The sequence below is a fragment of the Gambusia affinis genome, linkage group LG17, assembly GCF_019740435.1.
Source record: "Gambusia affinis linkage group LG17, SWU_Gaff_1.0, whole genome shotgun sequence".
NCBI classification, from domain to species: Eukaryota; Metazoa; Chordata; class Actinopteri; order Cyprinodontiformes; family Poeciliidae; genus Gambusia; species Gambusia affinis.
This window is the reverse complement of record NC_057884.1, coordinates 21,295,411-21,315,531: the sequence shown is the minus strand read 5'-3', so window position 1 is coordinate 21,315,531 and position 20,121 is coordinate 21,295,411. Positions and strand designations below refer to the sequence as shown.

General features: G+C 42.0%; 1 protein-coding gene across 3 annotated transcripts in view; it reads left to right on the top strand.

Moving 5' to 3' along the window:
* Window positions 1-20,121, top strand: part of ehmt1b (euchromatic histone-lysine N-methyltransferase 1b) — a 34,391-nt gene that overhangs the window by 9,954 nt on the left and 4,316 nt on the right. For 2 of the 3 annotated variants that reach the window (XM_044095683.1, XM_044095682.1), the window contains exons 2-21: window positions 8,164-8,245; window positions 8,327-8,832; window positions 9,646-9,847; window positions 9,925-10,073; window positions 11,013-11,165; window positions 12,490-12,567; window positions 12,668-12,770; window positions 12,852-12,950; window positions 13,844-14,121; window positions 14,204-14,436; window positions 15,039-15,254; window positions 15,327-15,409; window positions 16,179-16,285; window positions 16,368-16,490; window positions 16,564-16,665; window positions 17,958-18,062; window positions 18,143-18,297; window positions 19,520-19,690; window positions 19,776-19,920; window positions 20,006-20,083. In XM_044095683.1, the coding sequence (XP_043951618.1) occupies window positions 8,164-8,245; window positions 8,327-8,832; window positions 9,646-9,847; window positions 9,925-10,073; window positions 11,013-11,165; window positions 12,490-12,567; window positions 12,668-12,770; window positions 12,852-12,950; window positions 13,844-14,121; window positions 14,204-14,436; window positions 15,039-15,254; window positions 15,327-15,409; window positions 16,179-16,285; window positions 16,368-16,490; window positions 16,564-16,665; window positions 17,958-18,062; window positions 18,143-18,297; window positions 19,520-19,690; window positions 19,776-19,920; window positions 20,006-20,083 (3,168 nt within the window). Of the gene's footprint in view, window positions 1-6,203; window positions 6,345-8,163; window positions 8,246-8,326; window positions 8,833-9,645; window positions 9,848-9,924; window positions 10,074-11,012; window positions 11,166-12,489; window positions 12,568-12,667; window positions 12,771-12,851; window positions 12,951-13,843; window positions 14,122-14,203; window positions 14,437-15,038; window positions 15,255-15,326; window positions 15,410-16,178; window positions 16,286-16,367; window positions 16,491-16,563; window positions 16,666-17,957; window positions 18,063-18,142; window positions 18,298-19,519; window positions 19,691-19,775; window positions 19,921-20,005; window positions 20,084-20,121 lie in introns of those variants that run through there. The other variant, XM_044095684.1, reaches the window with a different exon arrangement.

The following is a 20,121-nucleotide window of genomic DNA, read 5'->3' as shown; positions in this document are numbered from 1 at the left end:
CTCGCTTCATTGTTTCTAAAATAAAACCAATTGGTTTGAGTTTCTCTTCTGTTTTAAGACGATTCTTGAATTGAAAGTCTTAATGTATTGAAGCCATAATTGTTTGTCGAGTTTTCCAAAAGGCATCAGAGAGTTTACATGTTGGATTGTGAATGTGGACGGATCTCAAAACGAACAAACTCCGATAATCAACAGCATGTCTTTCCTCAAACAGAAACAAAATTCAGACTTGACAAAGTTGTAAAAATTTCTCCCAATTTGTGGCTTTTATTGCTTTAATGTTGTTCTTGCATTGGTCATGTAGGTTCTGTGTCCTGTTTTCAAATCAGAGGCTACAGAGAGCCGGGAAAATATTTTCTTAAAATGAAGATAAAGACAACAAAGAACCAGTTGGTGCCTGAATGTTGAGGCGTTTCCTCCGTCTCCTTCAGAGTAAACTGTGCTTGTGAAAAGCGTTCATACTTTGTGACGCGTTTTCAGGCCTCTTGGATCAGATCTAAAGATAGGTCACAGGCCTTCACACAGCAGACTCACGTTGGAGAGACACTGAATGATTGAAGCTCTGTAATATTCCCATTTTCTCTACAAAATATGGAACCTGGTTGTTGTCAACCTCCAGGCCTTTAATGACTTTAAGCTCCAGCTGCAGCTTTGGTCTAATCTACCATGTTTTCTTGTGAACTGAGGCCTTCAGGACTGCTGATCTCCTCCCTCAGGTTTGGAGATTCCTCAGGTTTCCAATCCACCAGCTTCCCAACCCCTTCAGTCCTCCATCTAGTGGAAAACCGCTGCAATGGCCGAGCCATGTCAGTAAACAGTCTGGTTGTGAAATGGCGGAGCTCTGCAGACAGCTTTCTCTGCCTCCCTTCCCCCCTCCGTCTCTCTCTGCCTACTGAATCCAACGCCACTTCCACTTTCCACCACTAGGGGGAGGGAAGAGGCCGGGTTTTGTGTTTTCCTTTGAGTAAAAAGAGGAAGCAGCAGTGTTCCTCCGGTCTTGCTGCTCCCAGGTGTTCCTGCGGCAGGTCAAGCTCCACTCAGACTGGACGGTCTTTGGGAAACAGCCTCAGGTTTTGTGCTGCAGGGCAGATGTTGAGCAAAGCTTGTTGCTGATTGACAAGGTGCTGGTCTGCCTTGGGTGTAGGGTCTGTGGTGGTCTGCTCTGACCGGTCCTGTTTGGGTCTGAGTTGTAGAAAAGACTCAGACTGTCTGGTAAAGGAGAGAAAACCTTGACGAGGAACAGTCTGGACTGGTGTGTCGATGTGCAGACATGGACACACCAGTCCTCTGATTGGGCCGGGTTGAAAGGAAACAATTTGTTCCTCCATGTCAGAGGAAAATCGAACCGAGTTCCTGCTTTGTGCATCTCTCCAGTTGTGAGCCCTGCTACCATTCAGATTAAAGAAGTTGCTGCAAGCAAGCAGGAAAGCAATAAGTGCATTCATGCCTCAACTTTGTGAAGTAACAGTTCTTGTGTGGCTGCTGTTCTTAATCTCATCACATTTGTCTATCAAACTGAATGTCTCCTCAGAACAGGAGTCAAATCTCCTGAAGATCTGGAAAGAACTAAACTAAACTCTTTTTCTCTTGAATGTTGCCTCATTGATTGACTGTAAGGAAGTGATTTTTGAGCATTGAAACAGTTGAAACCATTTATTTACATACTTCGTGTAAAAAGGAGCTGATTCTGTTTCCCTCGTTTTTTATTCTACACCAGTTGGGATAATCAAAATGATCTCTATTTGCTATGCGTTTGAATACTTTGGGAAAGCCAAGATGATGATGGTTGATTAGGGAGCGAAACAAAACTCCTCACACACTTTGCATCCTTATCTGAAATAACAAGGGAACCAAAACAAATCAGCAAAAATATCCAGAAAACAAATGCAGAGCTTCACTGGCCTCGTTCTTTTGGGTAAAACTTGAGGATTTGATTTGATTTTTTTAATGCACAGCAATTATTTTCTAAGGTTTGAAGTTTCTTTGAAAGCATAAGATTAATTACAACATGACAATATTTTTACTTCCTGATATCAAAATTATACAATTTTAAATTTGTTCTTAGGGCTGCAAGTAACAACTATTTTAGTAATTGATTAATCTATCAATTATTCAAATGATTAATCAGATTTTTTTAAATGACATTCTACAGGTGTTTTAACAACTTAAGACTTTTTTATACACAATTAGAAATACATTAAAAGATACAAATAGAAACATTATTCAATTACTTTTTTAAATAAGAAAAATATTTTACTGCCTAAAATGCAACAATTGAGTTTTCCTGTAGTAAATCAGGTGAAGCTAAAACATTTATTATTTACAAACATTTTATCTTAAATGCAAAATGTATACATTTTTACTACATTTTTTGCTTAATTACTGCTCTCAATTTTTCACCAGATTAAGTTTTTTGACTCTGTTCATTAACGATTAATCGATTACTAAATCAGTTGATGATTTCCTCCGATTAATCGTTTATTTAAGTTCTGCTTTCTTCCCTGTTTATCAAAACAGTAGACAAAGTAACACTGATATTACATGTTAATCTTAAATAATGGTAACTGTGCAGTATTAATTTTCTTATGTTGTAAATTTCCCCCTTAATTTAATGTCTCTTCTTCTATTTTTAGACATAATTTTGCTTTTGTTGACCTTAAACTTGCTGACGGTAAACCTGGATTTCCCCACTGTGGGACATAAAATCATATTTCTCCTCTAATATCGTTTATAGGAGGTTGTACCTCTGATTCAGTTGAGCTGTTATTTTAAATTATTTTTTTTTAAACTGCTTGTTTTGGTATGAGCTTCCATTTCTTTGTCAATTTGCTGTTGATAAAATGACATCATAAAGCAAATTAGGGATAATTTTATACTAAGTAAACATGGATCTGGAGCGTTAAACATTTTTTGTGTAATCAGTTGGGCTGCAGGTAAGAATTATTTTATAAATTGATTATTCTGATGATTAATCGATTAATCGAATGAAGAAATTAGCCCATTCTGGAGCATTTTCAATGAACCACTTAACCATTTTTCATAATATACTCGAAATACATTAAAGGATGCAATTAAACATTCATTTAATTTTTTAGAGAAGAAAATAATCATCTTATTGCCTAAAATGGATCAATGTAACATTCGTTTAGGAAATGATGCACCTGCAGCTAAAAATGTTTACAAAGTTCATCTCTTTCTGTTGGACTGAACGTCAATGCAATTTATGGCTGATCTGGTGATTAATTTTTTGAATGAACCGATTACAGATTGGATAAATTGAGATTTTATTTGCAGAATTTGACCCAGATGATGAAGCTTAAACTTCCACTGGAGGAGTTCTGGGTGAAATATATTAACAAACAAAGGCATTTCTTATCTTAAATGCATTAATCTTTTCTGCAATTTTGGTGAAATTACCTCTCTGAATATGTTGTTCTTTCAGCAAATGGCATTTATTTTAATCTTTATACTCCAGATAACGATTAATCGATTACTATAAATTATTCAGGATTATTTCAATAATTGATTCATCATGATTAAGTTGATTAATCATTCTAACCCTAATCAAATATTTAAAATATTTGATGTTCATCAACGTATTCTGTTAGTTTCCTCTTTTCCTGTCAACAGAAGAAAAATAAACAAAACTGGAGGAGAAACTAAATTTTACAGGAAAATGATTCTCAGATCCAGATTTACATTGACAGCTTTCCTGCTGCGGCGTCAACCTTCAAAATGAACCAACCAGGCAGCGATGGCTGTAGGAATCCAGAAATACCCAACAGAACCCGACCCAAACAGAACCTGTGTGTTAACACATACAGACTAAAATGAAGGCCAGAGTTTCTGGCTGCACAGGCAGCAAATGTTCGCCTGTTTTTCATTTTCAGTTCCCTGCACAAAAGATGCAGGTTGGAATGAAAGGAGTCGCTGCCTCTTTGTTGTAAACTCTTCAATCTTTGGCTGCATTTCAGTGCAAACATGAGAGGAAAGCAGCTTCAGGTCAGCCTGACCTTTAACAGCAGCCCAGCCAGCGTTAACAACAAGAGTTAGAGTTCTCGTCTATCTCACGGAGGCCGAACAAAGACGATTCTGAGTCAGACTTTCCCTGACATGGAGGAGCAAATTGTTTCCTTTCAACCCGGCCCAATCAGAGGACTGGTGTGTCCATGTCTGCACATCGACACACCAGTCCAGACTGTTCCTCGTCAAGGTTTTCTCTCCTTTACCTGACAGTCCGAGTCTTTTCTACAACTCAGACCCAAACAGGACCGGTCAGAGCAGACCACCACAGACCCTACACCCAAGGCAGACCAGCACCTTGTCAATCAGCAACAAGCTTTGCTCAACATCTGCCCTGCAGCACAAAAACTGAGGCTGTTTCCCAAAGACCGTCCAGTCTGAGTGGAGCTTGACCTGCCGCAGGAACACCTGGGAGCAGCAAGACCGGAGGAACACTGCTGCTTCCTCTTTTTACTCAAAGGAAAACACAAAACCCGGCCTCTTCCCTCCCCCTAGTGGTGGAAAGTGGAAGTGGCGTTGGATTCAGTAGGCAGAGAGAGACGGAGGGGGGAAGGGAGGCAGAGAAAGCTGTCTGCAGAGCTCCGCCATTTCACAACCAGACTGTTTACTGACATGGCTCGGCCATTGCAGCGGTTTTCCACTAGATGGAGGACTGAAGGGGTTGGGAAGCTGGTGGATTGGAAACCTGAGGAATCTCCAAACCTGAGGGAGGAGATCAGCAGTCCTGAAGGCCTCAGTTCACAAGAAAACATGGTAGATTAGACCAAAGCTGCAGCTGGAGCTTAAAGTCATTAAAGGCCTGGAGGTTGACAACAACCAGGTTCCATATTTTGTAGAGAAAATGGGAATATTACAGAGCTTCAATCATTCAGTGTCTCTCCAACGTGAGTCTGCTGTGTGAAGGCCTGTGACCTATCTTTAGATCTGATCCAAGAGGCCTGAAAACGCGTCACAAAGTATGAACGCTTTTCACAAGCACAGTTTACTCTGAAGGAGACGGAGGAAACGCCTCAACATTCAGGCACCAACTGGTGATTTAAACCTTTCAGACTTTCACATTGCCCTGGTTATGTGTTCATTCATTTATAATCTCTTTGTGATGGCTCCTGAAATGTGCTGAACAAAGAAACCTGATTGATTGATTGATACAATAAAACAAGTCTTGTATAGAGATGGACTTTGCACACATACTTAACAACAAAGACGTTAATTTTTAAAGACATACCAGCTAGAGCAGTAAAACTAAATCTGAGCTGTTTTGTCGTAATAATCGTTTTTACATTTACATGGAAAAGCTACTGAGGTGTGTGGGCAAGTTAGCCTACAATTCTGATCCAGTTCTACCGGTTCTGTTGGGAGGAATGGGCCAGAACTCCAGTAAACTACAGAGAGAAGCTTGTGGAAGAACATTTTGAAACCAATTTTACAGTTTAAAATGTAATTCTACCAAAGAATGGAGAAATGTGAACATCTCCATCAACCTGGTATTAAGACAAAAATAAATAATGTTAACAATGTCAGAACTGACCTGAAAAAGGAAAAGATCAGCATAGTTTCTCTAAAACACATCAAGGTTTGTAGGTATGACAGATTATAAAAGAATGTTGAGGCGTTTCCTCCGTCTCCTTCAGAGTAAACTGTGCTTGTGAAAAGCGTTCATACTTTGTGACGCGTTTTCAGGCCTCTTGGATCAGATCTAAAGATAGGTCACAGGCCTTCACACAGCAGACTCACGTTGGAGAGACACTGAATGATTGAAGCTCTGTAATATTCCCATTTTCTCTACAAAATATGGAACCTGGTTGTTGTCGACCTCCAGGCCTTTAATGACTTTAAGCTCCAGCTGCAGCTTTGGTCTAATCTACCATGTTTTCTTGTGAACTGAGGCCTTCAGGACTGCTGATCTCCTCCCTCAGGTTTGGAGATTCCTCAGGTTTCCAATCCACCAGCTTCCCAACCCCTTCAGTCCTCCATCTAGTGGAAAACCGCTGCAATGGCCGAGCCATGTCAGTAAACAGTCTGGTTGTGAAATGGCGGAGCTCTGCAGACAGCTTTCTCTGCCTCCCTTCCCCCCTCCGTCTCTCTCTGCCTACTGAATCCAACGCCACTTCCACTTTCCACCACTAGGGGGAGGGAAGAGGCCGGGTTTTGTGTTTTCCTTTGAGTAAAAAGAGGAAGCAGCAGTGTTCCTCCGGTCTTGCTGCTCCCAGGTGTTCCTGCGGCAGGTCAAGCTCCACTCAGACTGGACGGTCTTTGGGAAACAGCCTCAGGTTTTGTGCTGCAGGGCAGATGTTGAGCAAAGCTTGTTGCTGATTGACAAGGTGCTGGTCTGCCTTGGGTGTAGGGTCTGTGGTGGTCTGCTCTGACCGGTCCTGTTTGGGTCTGAGTTGTAGAAAAGACTCAGACTGTCAGGTAAAGGAGAGAAAACCTTGACGAGGAACAGTCTGGACTGGTGTGTCGATGTGCAGACATGGACACACCAGTCCTCTGATTGGGCCGGGTTGAAAGGAAACAATTTGCTCCTCCATGTCAGGGAAAGTCTGACTCAGAATCGTCTTTGTTCGGCCTCCGTGAGATAGACGAGAACTCTAACTCTTGTTGTTAACGCTGGCTGGGCTGCTGTTAAAGGTCAGGCTGACCTGAAGCTGCTTTCCTCTCATGTTTGCGCTGAAATGGTTTCATTCAAACCCTCAACGTTTTGTGTTTCTTCCTGAAGTGAAAGAGTGTCGGACTTTTAGCAAACGTTGGAGACGATTGATGGATCTCTGAGAAATGCTTTCAAGCTGCTGACAGATCTGGTCTCTGTTTACTCTACACTCCTCATGTTGGCGTCACTAAAAAACTGAAAGAAATTGTATTTTTTTTTTATTGTTTAGGTGCTTAAATGATAGCTGGTATTTTTTCTTGTACCTCTGGTTTAGTTTATGGGAGACAATATGACTAAATCTTATTGTTCAAGTTGATAAAAATGCACAAAAATTAGAAATGATCTTTTTGATGCTAATATTTTATTTTATTTTCATATTGTTCAATTAAACTTTACTTTAATTAGGAAAGTGAAGAAACTGTAGTTCACAATCTTTTACAATTCTCTTTTCAGTTCATGTTATTAAATATCTGGTATCCTGTATTATTTTTTGTCTGTTTTCCTAAAAAGTGGGGAAAAAAAACATTTTAAAGCAACTTTTCAATACAAAACAGGAACAATGGACCTTGTTTTCATTAGCTCCAGGTGTAGTTAGCATTGTATTAAACTTAAAATATGAAGCTACCACAATGAAAACCTCGTTATTCCTCCAAATATTGATCTCTGAACTTTTCCTGAGTTAAAACATTCATATTGTTGTTTCTAAATGAGCATGAATTTGTTTTTTTTCATTATTCGATCTGAAAGCTCTGCATCTTTTTCCTTATTTTGACCGTTTCTCATTTTCTGCAAATAAATACTACATTTGGAGCAGCTCACAGAATAAAGGACAATGTTCGTTTTACTTATAGATTTAACTATAAAGAGTAAAATCAGAGAAACTGATCATTTTAAGTGGTCTCTTAATTTTTTCCAGAGCTGTTTCATAAAGTCCTCTTTACTCACTTCGGCCATTTACCCAGGAACATTTTCTCGATGTTTAAATCAAAATTGGCCCCAATAATAATCTCCAGCTTTTATAAGTTGGTTTGGGTCAGAAAGATGTGAAAATGACCAGCTTGTTTCGACCCAGTTGACCTCCAGTTTTGAAGAAACATGTAACATTTTTCCACCTTCATCCACAATTATGTAATATTTCTGACCAGTTTCAGTGTGAAGTTGATGGTTACCTTCTTCTCCCATTTGTCCTTGATATTTAACATTTCCTCTCCCTCCAGGATTTGCAGCTTCTTGTACATTTTGGTAATTAATTTCTTGATGGAGGTTGATTGATTTGACTTGTCCTGTCTGGTTCATCTTTCTTTGTTTTCTCTAAATACTGTCGGATTTGTAACAAACAAAAAAAATCTCTGTTTTCAAGACCATACTTCTGTTTAACATCCGTCACGATAAAGATGAATATATTCTAAAGGTGTTGTAGTTTCGTATTTTTTGTTTTTGGAGGTAAATTAAGTGGCTTCTAGTGGTTGATGGACTTTCTTCTTCGTCTGCAGCCCGCTGGTTTAGCCGTGGATAACGTTGCACCTCCAAAGAAAGAGGGACTGGATCCACCGAAACATGGAGAGGAGAAGTCAGGTCAGAGTCCAGATCAAAACCCTGAACGGTTTCGGTTTGGTTCCGGTTGGTTTGACCGTATTTTTCTGCTTCTTGCCTCAGACGAGGACAGAGACGTAGCATCGGCAGCGGGACTCGCCTCTCCCGCCGCGGCGGAGGCCATCATGCTTAACGGCATGGACAGCGACGACGGCAGCAGACACGCGGACCTGACGGTCAGCGCCGTCAAGATGGCGGTGAACGAAAACGGCACGGCAGAGACGGAGACGCCGCACGGATCCGTAACTGGAAGCAACGGGTTCATCCTGGCGAAGGAGCAGCAGCAGGACGGCGACGCGGCGCCGGCTTCGGGGGCTTCTTCCCCTCTCAGGACTAACAGGCTGCCTTCGGGCTCGCCGCCAGGGGGCCAGACAGCCAAACCCCTCAACGCCACGGCGGCGGCGGGATGCGCGCAGAGTTCAGGCGCTTTAAGGACCGCCCCCGGCACGGGGAATATGTCGGACGCTAAAAACGGCTTTGCTTCAAGCCCCGTCACGATTCCGCCGCCTGTTACTGTTCACAGAGCGAGGAAGACCATGTCGAGACCGGCGGTCAGCCCGGCTCAGAAGGTACGATCACCTCCGCCTCTAACGTCTGAACCATAAACGGGCCCAACAAACGATCCTGGACAATAAATCAGCCCAGAAATTATCACGATGAACGATTCTGTTGTTGTTTTTAGACCATTTTCAATTATTACAACTGTAATGGCTTAATAATAAACCTTAAATTTCAGTTAACATTTAACACTGGAGCTGAAAAACTTTTTAAATATCCAGAATAAATAAAGAAAACAACAAATAAAATGAATTATGAAGTTTGTGTAAACAAAAATATCCTTCAAAGTTGAGACCAAGACACCAGACTGAAGAGTTTTATCATCCAGAGAAAAATGATTAAACTTGTTTTAATTTATCATTATTAATTAATTTATGGATCATTGCAACACACACAAGTTCAACTTTTGTCTGTCTAACATAAATGTACAAAACAGCTGAAAAGTCTTGAATAATCCTTAGTAGGGACGAACCAATCCACTTTTTTACCTGCCGATACAGATGAGAAGGAAGGAAGGAAAGTTGAGGAAAGGAATAAAGAAGGAAAGGAAGCCACACGAAGTGAAGGGAGGAAGGACACATCATACATCTTCTTACTTTCTTTGGTTTTTAGGGATGTTTAAGTCTGATCTCAGGGGAAACCTCCTCCTTGAATTGTATTTATGTTCAAAAAGCACAAAAAAACCAAGCCTTTGACCCTGGAACGTAACATTTAGACATAAAGAAGAGTGTGGTGATAAAACCCAAAGCAATCAGCCGTGACTGTAACCCTCACGGCGCCACAGAGCAGCGCTCCTCACGTTTTACTGTTTCTGTCGCCTGCAGCTCATCAACAGGGAGCTGAGACAAGCAAACAGTGTCAAATTGGATTCTCCAGTCGCACCAGATGTGCAGAAGTCGTCTCCGCCGCCGCCGGCTCCTGCGCCGAACCATCTACCTCAGAGTCCACCAGAAACGCCAGCTTCAGCACGCACTGCTTCACCAGCAGCTGCTGCAGATTCTCCAGCTCCTGCCAAGCATCGCCTGGGTACGACTCGCCCCAGTGACCGATGTTCAGATTCACAGCCTGGATGCACTGTGATGGTTTCCTCTTCTCTCACCCAGGGCCGTACTCAACGGTGTTTTCATCCCGGAAGAAGAAGAGGAGGATGGGGACGTACAGCTTGGTTCCCAAGAAGAAAACCAAAGTGCTAAAGCAGAGAACCATGCTGGAAATGTTTAAGGAGCTGCAGCAGTCCGCAAAGACCCAACAGGTCCAGATAACATGAACATGGGGCTGAACGATTAATCGTGATTAATCAGTAATGGAAATAACCGTCAACTAGTTCATTAATCGATTAATCGGAGTCTCTAAAAAGGCCCATTGGTGATTAAAATAAAACATACTGAGAGCAGCAATCAAGTCAAAACTGTAGCTGAGAACCATTCTGGAAATGTTTAAGGAGCTTTAAGAGTTTACAAAAACCCAACAGGTTCTATTTAACTGATTTCTGCTTGTCCAGATCCAGATTACATAAGAATGGGCCTGAAACGATTAATCGTGATTAATTGATAATTGAAATAGTTGTCAACTAACTTATTAATCGATTAATCAGAGTAAACAGATTCAAAAGGGCCCATTGGTAACTAAAAAACAGAATCAGAGCTGTAATTAAACCAAACTATGCAATATATATATTTACATTTTGCATTTAAGATAAAAATTCCTGTCTGTAAATAAAGTTTTAGCTCCTTCCATTCAGTTTTATCCCCAATTACACCCATTAAAAATCAGAACTGCTTTTTCCAGAATTTTCATAATCCTGTAATTCAAACTACGTCCAGAGAAGACAAATATTTCAGATTAGGACTGGAATGGTCAATCGTATTAATGATTAATCGGTTATTAAAATAATCAACTAATTTAGTAATTGATTAATCGTTAATGGTCTAAAAGGACCAGTTGCTGAAAGAAAAACACTTTACCTGGTTCCAAAAATCTCTTATTGAGCAGCTTGATGCTGAGTTAAGCAGAAAGAATTGAGCTCTTTTCATTTTGTCTTTGGATTTCAGGCAATAAAATGTTTATTTTCTCATTCAAAAAAGGAATTAAATTATTGGCTTATTTGTGTTTTTTAATGTATTTTCAATATTGCTGTTCCATATTCTTTGGTAAGTTTTAAACACTGCTGAATAAATCTCCTGGCTTCCAGAAGAGGGAGGCGGCCAACGTGAACGGGGAGAAGGTGGCGAACGCGTCCGAGGAAGACGAGTCGGAGGACATGGAGTCTGAAGAGGAGACGCGACGGCAGCCTGCAGAGCAAACCCTCCCAGCTGTTCAAGAAACCTCTGAATCGGCCGATCAGGTGGGAGAGGAACACATGTCCATCCAGTTGTTGGTCCAATGGTACGGTTAGCTCAGAGCTAATGGCGTCACACAACACTGTCCATTGATTGGTGGACAGGAAAACGTTTGTCATCGTACGAGTATAGAAGAACTAGTAAAAGCCAGGCCCAAATAGGAGGGTCTTATTTGGTCTGCTTTAATTGATAAAGCGACTAATACAATCGACCAGTACCAAACAATTGTTTGAACATTTGCTGTGCATCATACAATACACAGTAATTACAGTCCGTTTTTGGGGGACAGAAATACGTCACTAATAGTTGCAACAAGTACAAGACATACTGGTGCGTCACATTTGTCGTTCCAGTTCCTTGACACATGAAGAGATTATGAAAAACAGGAAAGAACTGTGAAGTTTCTACAAATGGAGACTAGTGTGGGCAGGGCTGACGTTGGACTTGGTAGTCGCAGTAGTAAGGCGCTGCAATAAGTGAGAGTCCAGCTGGTGGTGGAAATGCTCTGCTGAATGCGGCTGTGAAGTGTTGTACCGCACCGTACTGATCCGTACTGCACCGTTTCTGGGCCTCCTCAAATTGTAGGTCCATTGAGACGGTATGGTTGGGGAAGACGTACCATTGATTGGGCGACACAAGAACTTGCCTCATGTTTGTCGTCGCAGTAATACGATGCCATGTTAGGCGTTTAGGTTTAACCTCGCCTGCTGAGTGAGAGTCCAGCTGCCGGTGGAAATGCTCTCTTGAATATTCGACTCGTACTGTACCTTTTCCTTTTCCCCCTTCAGTTGTAGGTCCAATGGAGAATGGTATGGTTAGGTTGGAGCTACTGCAACACAATCCATTGGTTGGTAGACAGAAAACCATCACTGCTTGCATCATGTTTGTTGGCGCACTACTTTGATGCTATGTTAGGTGTTTTACCTGTTGAAGGTCCAGTTGTTAGTGGAAACACTCTCCTGAATAATCCAGACCAAACAGTGGTGAACTGAACTGTACCTCACCATTCCTGGGCCCCTTCGGTTGTAGATCCACAGGACAATGATACAGTTAGGGTGGAACTGCTAGTGTCAGAAAACACAGTCCATTTTTAAGGGGGACAGAAAAACGTTGCTGCTTGCGACAAGTACAAGACGCAAACAGCAGCTTTTCAAGAAACCCCTGAATCTGCTGATCAGGTGGGAGAGGAAGATTCGCCCCTAAGTCCGATCGGCCAGTTGGACGAAACGGCTTTCTCCTGTATTGGAGAGTTTGGATGAAGTTTGGATCAGATGTAGTTGAATCTTCAGTTGATGTTCAGGAAGCCTGTTCTACCTTTTCTTGTTGGAGGTGAAGGATGAGCACGAGTCCGAAGACTCCGAAGAAGACGAGGGAGAGGAGGAGGAGGAGGGCACGGAGTCGGATTTGGTAGGGCGTTCCTCTGATTCCTCAGGATAACAGATAATACTCTATCGGGTTCTGTGTTTCTGGAATGATCTCTTGACCGACTCCGACCTGCCCGACTCAGAGCTTCGAGTCCAGCCTGAAGAAGAAGCTGAAGAAGAAGTCAAAAGCAGACGGCGCCTGGCTCCGACCGTCCAGGAAGAGGAAACGAAGGATGACCGCCAAAGGTGATCGGTCGACACGCGCGGCACTCGTTTGTTGAAACTCGGTCGCCGGTTCTGTGTCTTACTGTCGACTGTTGTGCTTAGAACCGGAGACGGATGTTCTGCCCCAGACGTCGGGTCAGGAGTTCACGAAGATCCTCCCGTCCGAGTGCGTCGACCTCAGCAAGTCGTCGCTCAGCAGCGGTGAGCTCAGAACCGAATTGTAACGTAGGAGTCCAGTTCCAGTCGCTTCATAGAACTAAAGATGCTTCCTTCTTTGTCTCCTTCATTTCCTCATGTGTCCTTCCCTTCCTACCATCTTTTATGTCCATCCTTCCTTCAACCCTTTTCTTTCATTCTTCATCCCTCCCTTTTATTTCCTTCTTTTTCTCTTATTCTTGTGCACTTCTTTTCCTCCTTGCATCCTACCTTTCTTCTTTGTCCTTGCATTTTCCGTTTCTTGTCTTTCTTTTTGTCCCGTCCGAATTGTCCATCCTTCCTTCCTCCCTTGTTGTTTTTATGTATTCTATCCATCGTTTTTCCTTCTTCTCTCCTTTTGTCGTTTCCTACATTCTTTTCTTCCTCGTTTGTGTTCCATTTCATCTTCTTCCTTTCATTCTCCCTTTCTTAATTTTCATCCTTCCTTCTTTCCTTTCTTCCTTACTTCATCCTTCCCTCTGTTTTATTTTTCTTTCCTTCCTCCCTTTTTTCCCTTCCTATTCATCCTTCTTTTGTTCCTTTTTAGCCTCTTTCCTTTCCTCATTTCCCCTTTCTCTTTATGTTCCTTCTTTCATTTCTTCTATCATCCTTTCCTTTTTTCCTCCCTTCCTTGTCATCTTTCCTTCTCTCTTTAGCCCCTTTCCATTCTTCCTTTTCTCATTCTTTCCTTCCTTCCTCCCTTTCCTTCCTGTCGTCCCTCTCTCAGCCAGCAGAGGGCGCACTGTTCCCCATCAGCCACTGTTTTAACACACAAACTGACAGAAATGAGAATTAGCCGATTCTCTGAAGGATTCTGTGTTTTTTGTGCAGGAAGCAGTGATGGCGGATCCAGAAGTTGTATGTTTTTTTTTCATAGTTTCTGTTCTGATCGTGTACAGAACCTTCCGGGTCGGCCATCGAGGAGGCGCAGGAGCTGCCGCTCTGCAGCTGCCGCATGGAGACGCCGAAAAGCCGCGAGATTCTGATCCTGGCGGACAGGAAGTGCATGGCGACGGAGAGCGTGGACGGCCAGCTGACGCGCTGCCAGGGCGCCGTCCTGAAGCACGAGATGATGCGTCCGTCCAACTCGGTCCAGCTGCTGGTTCTGTGCGAGGATCACCGCAGCGGCATGGTGAAGCACCAGTGCTGTCCCGGCTGTGGGTTCTTCTGCAGAGCCGTGAGTTCAAGGGGACTGGGAGAGACTTGGAGAGACTGGGAGAACTGGGATTATTCATTATTTGTGTTTTTTTTTTTTGTAGGGGACGTTCATGGAGTGCCAACCGGACGTCAGCATCTCCCACCGCTTCCACCAGGCATGCGCCTCGATGCTGAAGGGTCAGAGTTTCTGTCCGCACTGCGGGGAGGAGGCAGCCAAGGCCAAGGAGGTCACCATCGCCAAGGCCGACACCACCTCCACCGTTCCTCCGGCGCAGGCCAAGGGCCCGGCGACACCAGGGGCTCCTGAGGGCCGAGCAGACACAACAACCGACAGGTCAGGGTCCAGCTGGAACGCCATCACTCTAGGGGCTAAAGCTAAGCTAGCAGAGATAAGATGACAGTGATAAGCTAATTAAGTTAAGCTAATGAAGTTTAGCTAACAAAGTTAACTAAGCTAAGCTAACAAAGTTAGGCTTGCAAAGCTAAGCTAAGGAAGTTAAACTACAGAGGATGATCTGACAATGTGAAGTTAAACAAGCTGGCTTGCAGAGCTAAACTAATAGGCTAAAGCTAAAGAAAATGAGCTAATAAAGTTAACTAATTTCACAGTTATACTTGAAAAGCTATGTTATTGAAGCTAAGCTAGCAGAGCTATGATATTGAAGCTATGCAAAAAAAAGCTAGGTCAATAAAGCTAAGCTAATAAAGTTAAGCTAAAAAGTCTAAGCTAACAGAGCAAAACAAAACTAACAGCTAAGCTAATATTGTTTGGTTTTCAAAGCTAAGCTAATGAAGTTAAGCTAAAAAAGCTAAGTTAACAAAGCTAAGATAACAAAGCAAGCTAACAAATCTAACCTATCAAAGATAAGCTAACAAAGTTAATAAAGTTATGCTAATGAAGCTAAGCTAATCAGTGAGGATTGTTTCCTTCTGCAGCTCTTCCTGTTTGTCTCCTGTGGCTGAAGTCAGCGGCCGAGCCGACAGCTCGCTGCCCGCCCATCCCGCTCCGGACCCCGATGACCCAGGCATCCCGGGGTCGTCCCGCCAGGCGTCTTTCCAGTCTGGAATCGGAACGATAGCACCACCTACGCTGCCCTTAGGAACAACTAAAGAAACTCTGGAGAGTGTCCTGGTCGCCCTGGATACGGAGAAGTAAGCCGCTCTTCTTCTATCGACGCCGCAGACACACCATGAGCTGAGACCCGTTTCTTCTTCTCTTGTCAGACCCAAGAAGCTGCGATTCCACCCCAAACAGCTGTTCCTGTCGGCCAAACAGGGAGAGCTGAAGAAGGTGGTGCTCATGCTGGGTGGGTGGAGCTTCACCTCTGGTGTTGTTTATGTCTGATTATTTATTATTTACTTATTGATCTCAGAATTGGGATATTAATTTTAGAATCCTGATTTTAATCTGAGATTTTACTTGTTTCTTAATTTTTCCTTAAAATTATCTCTTCTAAGAAATCTGATGTTAACCTCGCCATTCCAAACTTGTTCTCAGAATTTTCTTTTTTTTTTCTCAGAATTTTAATTTTAATTTTAGAATCTTAATTTTAATCTCAGAAATTTGGCTCGTCATAAGTGTGACTTTTTTCTTACTATTTTTTCTTTTTTTCCTTTAGAATTCTCATTTTAATCTCAGAATTCCATTTCTCTTAGCGTTATGAACTTTTCCTCAGATTTTTTATTTTAATTTTAGAATCTTGACTTCCATCTCAGAATTCTGACATTAAACTGGCGACGTTGTGTTTTTTTGTTCTGGTGATTTTTGTTGGTCTACCTCATAGATTCTCAATAAAATGCAGTAAAGTTTGTGGCTATGGAACACAAAATGCGAAAAAAAACTCTTAGCAGATTTGACAGAAATTAAAAAAATAAAATTTTTAATCGTTCTTTTGCTGATTTTTCTGGTTTTGTCTTTAAATTTGCGACTTTTCAAGCCTGAATTATTCATCAAAACAGAAGGAAGTGCACAGAAATGATTTTAAAAAATGAACAGAAATGTCGTTTTATTCAGGATTATTCTGTGCAGATCCATGTTCTGTCAGGAATTTGACCTGGCGTGTTGTTGGTTTTTAGTGGACGGTACCGACCCGAACTTCAAGATGGACTCCCAGAACAAACGCACGCCGCTCCACGCCGCCGCTGAGGGAGGCTACGCCGACATCTGCCACATGCTGGTTCAGGTGGGGTAAACTCTCCGGTCTCGGTGGTGGATCCAAACCCCGGTTCTGGTTCTGACTGTGTCCCGGTGCGGCTCGTGTTCAGGCCGGAGCGAACCTGGACATGTGCGACGAAGACCAGCGGACGCCGCTGATGGAGGCGTGCGAGAACAACCACATGGAGGTGGTGCTGTACCTGCTGCGGGCCGGAGCCAGCGCCATGCACAAGGTGCGTCCGCCATCAGAACATCCGGGACTTCAGGGAAACGTTTGGGTCTGAACCGGGTTTCTGCTCCTCACAGGACTTTGAAGGGTTCACATGTCTCCACCTAGCGGCCAAGTCTGGTCATTACAGCGTGGTGGAGCACCTTCTGTCCACAGGGCTGGTGGACGTCAACTGTCAGGTGAGAGCAGCTTCAGTCTGCAAACCAGGAGAAGACGGGAAAACATTTAAAGAGACAGGTCACCTTTTTAAAGATACAGGTCACCTGTTAAAGAGACAGGTCACCTTTTTAAAGATACAGGTCACCTGTTTAAAGAGACAGGTCACCTGTTTAAAGAGACAGGTCACCTGTTTAAAGAGACAGGTCACCTTTTTAAAGATACAGGTCACCTTTTTAAAGAGACAGGTCACCTGTTTAAAGAGACAGGTCACCTTTTTAAAGATACAGGTCACCTGTTTAAAGAGACAGGTCACCTTTTTAAAGAGACAGGTCACCTTTTTAAAGAGACAGGTCACCTGTTTAAAGAGACAGGTCACCTTTTTAAAGATACAGGTCACCTGTTTAAAGAGACAGGTCACCTTTTTAAAGAGACAGGTCACCTTTTTAAAGAGACAGGTCACCTGTTTAAAGAGACAGGTCACCTTTTTAAAGAGACAGGTCACCTTTTTAAAGAGACAGGTCACCTTTTTAAAGAGACAGCTCACCTTTTTAAAGAGACAGGTCACCTTTTTAAAGATACAGGTCACCTGTTTAAAGAGACAGGTCACCTGTTTAAAGAGACAGGTCACCTTTTTAAAGATCCAGGTCACCTGTTAAAGAGACAGGTCACCTGTTAAAGAGACAGGTCACCTGTTTAAAGAGACAGGTCACCTTTTTAAAGATCCAGGTCACCTGTTAAAGAGACAGGTCACCTGTTAAAGAGACAGGTCACCTGTTAAAGAGACAGGTCACTATTTCAAAGGTCCGTCCGTTTATCCATCTGTCTGTATTTTAATCCTCAATCCATCCATCCATCTGTTCATTCATCCGTTCACCTATCTATTTTTTTAACTTGTCCATCTTTCAGTTGTTTATCTTTGTCTTTCTAGTATTCAGATCGTTTCTCCATCCATCCTTCTGTCTTTTCTTCCAGTCTGTCATTTTTACTGGTTTCCTTTTATATCCTCTAAGCTGCAGAAACTCAACCCATAAATCTATACTGATGTTTTTATTTGTTTTAAAAATAATCTGAGAAACAAATAACCTTGAATACCGGATTCTGGATTAGCAGGAATATTAAAACATGTTTTTGTTCAGAGATTTTTGTAAACTCTTCCAGCTCTTCTCCTTCAGCTGAGCTGTTTTTTGGTTTTTCATGCAGTGAAAATAATAAATCATGAAGGATTAATTGTCTGACTGATGGATAAAGATGAAGAAATAAGGTTTTCCTTCCAGAAACAGATCTAATCTGGGTTTATTTCCTGTTTCTGCAGGATGATGGCGGTTGGACAGCCATGATCTGGGCCACCGAGTACAAACATGTGGACCAGGTGAAGCTGCTTCTGTCCAAAGGAGCCGACATCAGCATCAGGGATAAGGTCGGTCCGGGCGGGTTTTGGTTTCATTTTGGGTTTACGTGGAAACTAGACAAACGTTTTCTGTGCTCTTTTTTTCCCAGGAGAAAAACATCTGCCTTCACTGGGCGGCGTTTTCCGGCAGCGTGGAAATCTCCGAGGTTCTCCTGAACGCCCAGTGTGACCTCCAAGCCGTCAACGTCCACGGAGACTCTCCTCTGCACATCGCTGCGCGGGAAAACCGCCTGGACTGTGTCAAGTAAACAACTCCAGCTCCAAACGACACAAAATAATGCTGCAAATAACGATTATCCTACCAGTTATTCTCACGATTAATCGATTAATCGGATTTTTAAAAGTGGCACAATATTCAAATTTTTTTTATTTAACCACCTTTTTGTATAATATCAGAAAAGTATTAAAAGATGCAAATAAGTAATAAACATTTTTATTGCCTAAAATACAAACTTAGGGATTCCTATAGTGAATCTACAGCTAATGATTACTAATCGATCAGTTATTCTGATGATTAATCAAAAGAAAATCGGGTGCATTCTACAGATTTTTCATTTAACCATTTAATGCATTAAAAATACAAATAAACAAATAATTAAATTCATTTTTTAAATAAGAAAATAAACATATTATTGCCTGAAAGGCATTCCTTTAGTGAATTAGAGCTGGGTGTGTTTTGGCAAAAACATTTTTACAAACAAAGGTTTTTCTTCATCTTAAATAGAAAATGTACATGTTTTCTGTATATTTTGGCTTAAATATACAGAAATGCTCTGAATGTGTTATTATTTACACCAAATGTTTTTTTTTTAATCTGTACACTCAAATTAACAATTAATTGATTACTAAATTAGTTGACGATTATTTCAATCGATTAATCCGATTAATTGTTTCAACTCTAATCTAAAATCACAGTTTGAATCAAAAGATTGTGGAAATTTTAGGGAAAGCAGTTCTAATGTTTAATAAATCAGTGGTGCTTCCTCTTGAGGAGTTTTGACTAATCATCATCCAGGCTTGTCTCTTCAGTTGCCTCAAATTAAGTTTTAATTGCAAAGTGCATTTATTTTTTGTCCAGTTTTGACTGACTTACCATCCTGAATGTTTTATTTTCACTAAACTGCCTTTTTTGAGACTTTTTATTCCAATTAGTGATTGATTAATTACTAAATTAGCAAACCATTATTTCAATAATTGATTAATCACGATTAATCATTTCAACGTTGCTGACTTTCATGTCTAGCTGCAAATAATTTTCCATATTCCACAGGACCTCAGTTGCCTCAAAACGAAGATAAAATGTGGTGTTCCTTTTAGTTTAAAACCAAAAACAATGACGTTTACTGACGATTAATCACGATTAATCCGATTAATCATTTCAAATGTAAAGCAAAAATGCGTGCCTGTAGTTTTAAAAGCTGCTGCAGAGCAGGTCGGTTGTGTGAAATCTGTTTTTTTCTCCTCAGGTTGTTCTTGTCTCGAGGAGCTAATGTGTTTCTGAAGAACCGCGAGGGAGAGACTCCTCCGGACTGCTGCAGCCACAACTCCAAGGCCTGGGGCGCCTTGCATGCACACAAGAGGGAGAGGGACGCCAAAAACGGACGGCTCAGGCGGACCGAAGAGAAACTGCTTCACAGGTTGGGATTATGATGCAGTTCGCTCAGCAGTAAGACAGAAAAATGAGCTTTAAGAGAGAGAAACATGGTGTGTTTCTGTTCGCAGTGACATATCTTTAGGCCAGGAGCAAGTTTCCATTCCTTGTGTGAACTCTGTGGACAGCGAGCCGATCCCAGACGACTACAAATACATCACAGAAAACTGCGTCACGTCCCCCATGAACATCGACCGGAACATCACACACCTGCAGGTGGGTTTAAGGTCTTCTGGTGTTTTAGAGGAAATTAAGAGTTCGGCAGAGTTACTAACTGATGTTTATCTCTGTTTTTCCTCAGTACTGTGTTTGTAAAGAAGACTGTTCTACTAGTATTTGCATGTGTGGACAGCTGAGTCTGCGCCGCTGGTACGACAAGGTGAGGACGAGCAAGTTCTGGAAAAACGCTCATATTTC